Raw genomic sequence first — 6,000 nt, 5'->3', positions numbered from 1 at the left:
AATCGCCATCTCTGGAGCTATTTGAGAGTAGGTTAGATAAATGTCTATCAGGGATGGTCTAGACAGTATTTGGTCCTGCCATGAGGGCAGGGGACTGGACTTGATGACCTCTCGAGGTCCCTTCCAGTCCTAGAGTCTATGAATCTATGAAAATAATTTGGTGGTTTTCTAGTTCGCCACCTGTTGTTTGAGTCTTTAGGCTGTACTAGAGTGAGGAGGGGGCGGGGGGGCCCATGGCACGCTGTGACACTTTTTCCACAGCCCCAAGGGCTAGAAACTTGCTGCTTTAAGAAGGAAGGCAGAACCCATCACCCAAGCGCTGGCGCTTAAGAAAAACAAGAACTCGCAGGAGGGCTGGCCCCACGGCTGCCCCTCCCGGGCAGAGCCTGGCTCCTTGCGCGGGTAACACCGGGCAGGACTCGCTGCGCGCTCCAGGGCAGGAGCCATCCCGGCGGCAGGTTCGCACCTCCCCTCCAGCGCGCCCCGCCCCGCCTCTAGGAGTAGACGGAAGGTGGCTCTGCCTGAGGCACCTCCCCCGGCCCAGGACTGTAGCCAGAGTGACGCAGACGGAAGGACGGAGCACGCCGGGAACCACCTGCCTGAAAGGCGGGGCTGTGACCCCGCCACATGGCGGCCTTCTGCCAGGCTACCCGCTGTTGAGAACTACAGCTCCCAGAATGCCTCGCGGCGGGAGAGACGCGTTCCCTGCTGTTTTCCGTTGTTAAGCAATCTCTCCGGGGATTGGCCGGGAGGAAGGAGCCAATAGGCTTTTCCGGTACATGCGGGACGGTGAAGCTAACGCGCTCATGGCTGGCGAGTGACGCCCTGCCGGGGGCGGGGCTTGGTCAGCGAAGGCAGCATGTGCCTGGCTGCGGCGGCGACCAGCTGTTAAGTGGGTCGGGCGGGAGCCATGGAGCAGGAGCAGGAGCGGGGTGAGGTGAGCGGCGGGGTCCCTGGGGGCGGACACTGAGTCTAGGAAGGGCAGAGAGATGCTGCAGCGTCCGATCCCTTTGCCTTCCCCAGCCCCCGCCACCGGACACAGGAGCTCCGGCCTCTCGCCGCGGGGCCCCGGAGCCCTTGCGCTGCAGCACGGGGGGGTCTCACCCGGCGTTATAGCGGCGAGGCGCCTCGCCCACCAGTGGGCGAGATGCCGCGATCCAGAGCACTGCTCCGCCCAGGGGAGTGGCTGGGAAGCCCGCCCCGTCTCAAGGGGACCCCCGTCAGCAGCAAACGAGGCTGGGCAGGGATGTGGGCAGCCAGAGGAGGATCCTTCGCAGAGGGTCCCCTGATTTCTGTTCGTAAAAGGGCCTGGTTTGTGGAGCGGTGACGGGCCCCCATCTGCCTGTGGGTAGATAAGGCTCCTTCAGTCGAGGTAGCGCAATAAGTGGTGCCTGGCTTTGGACTGGGGTGTAGTCGCTGAACCCCTGGACTTCTTCGCTGCCGGCTTTTGGCTCTGGCCCGTGCCCAGGGCTGCGACCAGTATCCCGTTTTCCTGCCGCTGCGGGGAACTGTTCAGGTTCGATGGGAGCAGCTGGAAGCCCCCTGTTCTTTAATGGGAGTTGTATCTGTTTACACGAGGACCGAGCCTGTTTCACGGTGTCCCACTATGTGTCTGGCTGCTCTTGTTTTGAGGAGGGAGGAGGAGGGAAAGCAATATGGAGTGCAGGGATTGGAGGCTGAAGGGTCTGTCTTGCCCTAAAAGTTCAAGCTACTGCATTACCACTGGGGAGCAGTAAAGGACTGGTGACCTTGAAGTAACCAGTCAACCTCCAGTGCGACTACTGTATTGCTGATCCTTCCTTGCTATGTATCTCTGGGACCTGATCTCTCCTTATACCTCCACTGTGGTATTTCTGATCTCCTCTCCATCCTTCTGCCACCCCTCACCATGCACTACCTCCTGGAGGCTGATGCTTTGCTGCAGTTGCATGATCTCTTAGAAACAACTTATCCGCTAACTTCCTTCATCTCTATCCAAAGCCCAGTTCAAACCTCCTCTTACCCTATGTTCTTGCAGTCATCAGGGCCGGTTCTATGCTTTTTTGCTGCCCCGAGCAACCCCCCCATCCACCCTTTTTTGGGGTGGGGGGGGTGGGGGGGCTTTTACTCATGTTTGCACAGTCCCTGATTTGCGTTGTTTTCCACTCTGCAGCAGTGGCTGGTGATGGCTCTTCAACCTCATTCCAAGGGCATCTCTTAGATTCAAAAGAAAGATGGGGCTTGTATTCGTTACTTGGTTTACTGGGGGCAATTTGTCTTATTAATGGAGAATCTCTTTTGCATTTGCTCTTCTTTCAGCGCATGCCCCTCCAACTTCACTTCCCACCCAGACTGGAAGCGAGATCAGAGAGTTTCACTCCTTAAAGTCTAAAAACCACGAGTGTTTCTTTCCCCTGCTTCTCTCCCTTGTCCGTAAAAGGCTCCTAGTGTCTTTCCCTTTCACCTTAATTGGAAGGAATGTCCCCCGGTCCCTGCTTTCCCATCACCACCCTCCTTCCAGTGACCCACTCCTGTAGCCAATGCTTCACATCTAGGGTCAGAAAATATCCTATAAATCAAAAGGGAAGTGGGGGGAGGGTTAGGGCAATGAGGTCTGGGGGTGCCACTCAGTCTGTCCTAGAGCCATGAAAAAACCTCACCTGGACAATTCAGCTCCTAAATCTCTCCCTTTCTTCTTTCCCAACACTAATGGGGTTTGCATCCAAGCAGCTGTGAATTACGCTTAATGCTGGGGATGGTTTTTTGTTTTGTTTGTTTTACAGCCACTAGACAATAATCCGCACGAGCTACTGGATGTTCTTTTGCTAGCAGGGCTGCACTTAAAGGCGCTTGGGTTTGGGAACCCCCCCTCCCTCTTTGTGGCTCTGATCGCTCTGCAGAAAGACCAAAGGAAAGCAGTGGCCGATCCTCAGCTGGTGTGAGTTGACATTGACTTCAGCTCTAACCATTCCCACCATCTGAGGAGCTGCCCCCAAAGGTATTTCTCAGCTACACCTAGCAAGAGTGACACGGGTCCAGGACTCTCTCTACCACCTGAGGCCCAGATCCTGCTCTCATGAGAGAGAAGTCAGCACAGATCCTTGTCGATCCCTGCATGACACTATCGGATTGGGTTCCTGAGCATTACTGGCTGGTCAGGGGAGTCCTAACAGGTGTAAACAGCAGCCTGCCCCAGGTCGAGACTGAGTTTTCTCTCCTTTGACATCCAGTGAGCTCTTCCACACTGTGACGTCCCTGCTAGGTGAGCCGCGGTTGCTTCGCACACTGCTTCCATAACAGTTAACAGGGCGATTGTTTGCAGGACCAAGTGACCCGCTCTTAAAACCCCCCATAGAGCACATCCAACTACACAACCTGCCTTCCCTAGATTCTGCCTTGCCGGATGGGCAGGGGAGGACAATGCCCTGCATTAGTGGGATCTTTTTCCTCTCTTTCCCCCCTGATCTAGCACCCACAATGAAGACGTGGCTGTGAAGTGCAACAGCCCAGTGGATGCTGATATGCTGAGCGGAACCACAGGCCCATTCCTGACCTTGGATCCCCTCCATGAGCAGAAACGTGCCAGCTCTGGAGAAACATTGTCAACAAGGACCCTGTCCTGGTACTGAACTGATCTGGATCCCTGCCAATCTGCTGTCGATTCCTTCCCCAGAAGTTTATAAGAATGTCTGAACAGGATCTGTACATCTGTTGTGGCTTGCCACTGTCAGCTACACCCTGACGCAGGGGAGCTCTCCCAGGGCTCATGTTGTGTGGGGTCTCACCGGCTGTCATGAGCTCGGGGAAGGAGCAAGGCTGGAAACAGGATGGTGGAGTCTTCACTCTCCAACCCTTCCTGGGGCGAAACTCCCGTTGAGTGCCGGACAGATAGGCTCCAGCCCTGCACTTTTCCACGCAGCCCTGCAAAGCACATGCCCCTGGCAGATCTTGTATTCGTTAGGATGTTCCCGCACAGGAGAGGGAGAGAGAGCCAATTGTTGGGCGAGCCAGCGCCTCATGTCTTTCCTGTGACCAGGGGGCTCCTGCCCGTCTCTCCAGGTCGCTGCTTGGCAGAGGGTCTGTGTTCAGGTGGGAGCATGTGTGGGTTTGTGGTTGCAAGCCAGTGCCGTGGACAGCAGCTCGGGAAAGTGCTTGGTTCCCAGATGAGCAAACACTGGGAAGAAAAAATGTGCGGGGGGAGTTAGCCTGGCCTTGACTCACCTCATTGTTTCCAGAGTAGCGTGGAATGAGCCCAGGATGGCGTATGGTGTAGCCTTTGTTAGGAGTGTGTTTGAGTCTGACAGTTACGTTCATGTGAGTCTTTGCTTCTCCCAAAGTCATCTGGGTGGAAGCATCAGGATGCTGAAGAAATACAGAGACACAGAGAGAGAGAGGCTGTTGCCTCTCCTGGCAACGTGCCCTTATGCCCTGTCCCTCTGACCATTCATTGTTCCTTTAGAGTCATGTTGTCTTTTGATACTACTCTGTCAGATCAGGTGCCTTTGGCTAGGGCAGCCTGCTGCAGCCATACAGAACGATTGGAGAAATTAGGCTCCAGCAGTGCTGGTGGGGTGGAAATGGGGCTGGATTCATCACCCTGACCCTCTGTGTACGCTGCCTATTTGTATGGACAGGTCTCCTAGGTTTCCCTAGGAGCACCCGCTCTGGAATCTCTCCAACCAGACGTACGAGTGTGAAATATCCTGAACTCTGTGTTAGCCTTGCCAAGTCCCAGGCGATGTTCACTTAAAGGACAGGGTCGATGCACGTGGGATCTAGCTGTCACGCTGAACGTCACTCTGGAGATTCATAAACCAGCTCTTTGAGCTCTCCCGTCAGGTGCCTTATTGCGTTCTTACATTATAAGCCATTGTGGTTACGAGATATCCCAGTGAAGGGGCCCTACAATGGCTGACATATCTGTGCTAGCCCCTATATGCTCTCCTCTTTGCAGATGTGCTGGCCCCTTGCACACCCCCGAAATTCAGGATTGAGAGCTTCTGAGCTTGATGCAAACTGATTAGCCTGAAAACAGTACCGATTTCTGTTTAAACCCTACGTGGATTCAAGCCCAGAGAGGCAAACATTATGGAAACTGAGGTCTGCGTTCAGAGAGGTTCTTGATTTCAGCTCCATTGGGATTTTGAGAGTGGCCCTGCAAACCCTTCCTATCCTGAGTGATCCTTACCCCGCAAATCATTCCACCGGAGCCAGTGGAGTCAGTGCCATTAGTAAGGATGGCAAGATCTTAAGGAGAATTAGATGTCGCAGAAGTTTGTCTGGTCCAGCCCCGGGCTCTGTTCCCAGCACCTGAGCTCCTTCTAGCTTTACATGCGCTCAGCTTCTCTTTTCTGCTGGGCACTTGTACAGTAAACCCTGTGAATCTCACGTAAGCACACGGGTGAGTTCTCTTTTCCTTACAACACCTGAAAGCCTCAACTCCTGAGAAGTGAATGGTCAGAATGCCACCCCTGGAAATGTGCCGCCTCAAGCACATGCTTGTTTTGCTGGTGCCTAGAGTGAGTCCTGGCAGTCATCAACCCTTCTTGTCTTGCCTTATTCACTGTCCCTTTACCCTCTTGCTCCTCCTTACTAACAATCCCATAGTGCTGTAGCAGCTTCAAGTCTGGACATAGTCATGAACAACTCATGATGAAATGAAATGTTACTCTTTCTTTCATACAGATCTGTCTGTTCAAGGTTTAATATGTGGAAATGAGACTTGTCACTGCCACTGCATCTCCTGGGCCAAATTCAGCCCTGACATAAGGCAGTGCATTTGTTCCTTAGGAATTGCACCTCCTTGTTTCAGCACTGAATTTGATCCCCGAGTCTCAGGCTTTATTGGGGAATGTTGGGGTGGCATGGAATTCAGTGACTGAAGCTGAAATGTCTCCTCTGGGTTTGGCATGAACCCAGAAATATCCAGTGCTGCCAGTGAACAGGTTCAACTACTGGGAAGAAGAATGGATGAAGGGACATGTTGTCTATTCTTCCCCCTCCTCCCCAACTTTTTACTAC

The 6,000-nt window shown here is 53.9% G+C and overlaps 2 protein-coding genes across 3 annotated transcripts in view; one reads left to right on the top strand and one right to left on the bottom strand.

Moving 5' to 3' along the window:
* Positions 1–6,000, bottom strand: part of CHADL (chondroadherin like) — a 209,871-nt gene that overhangs the window by 171,253 nt on the left and 32,618 nt on the right. The window lies entirely within an intron of this gene.
* The window catches only part of L3MBTL2 (L3MBTL histone methyl-lysine binding protein 2), a 28,235-nt gene continuing 22,998 nt past the window's right edge, over positions 764–6,000 (top strand). The window contains exon 1 of one of the 2 annotated variants that reach the window (XM_032787629.2): positions 764–937. In XM_032787629.2, coding sequence (XP_032643520.1) covers positions 911–937 — 27 coding nt within the window. In that variant the 5' untranslated portion in view covers positions 764–910. The remainder of the gene's footprint in view (positions 938–6,000) is intronic. The other variant, XM_032787643.2, reaches the window with a different exon arrangement.

The sequence above is a fragment of the Chelonoidis abingdonii genome, chromosome 1 (genome assembly GCF_003597395.2).
Source record: "Chelonoidis abingdonii isolate Lonesome George chromosome 1, CheloAbing_2.0, whole genome shotgun sequence".
In the NCBI taxonomy this organism is placed as follows: domain Eukaryota; kingdom Metazoa; phylum Chordata; order Testudines; family Testudinidae; genus Chelonoidis; species Chelonoidis abingdonii.
This window is presented reverse-complemented; position numbering and strand designations above follow the sequence as displayed.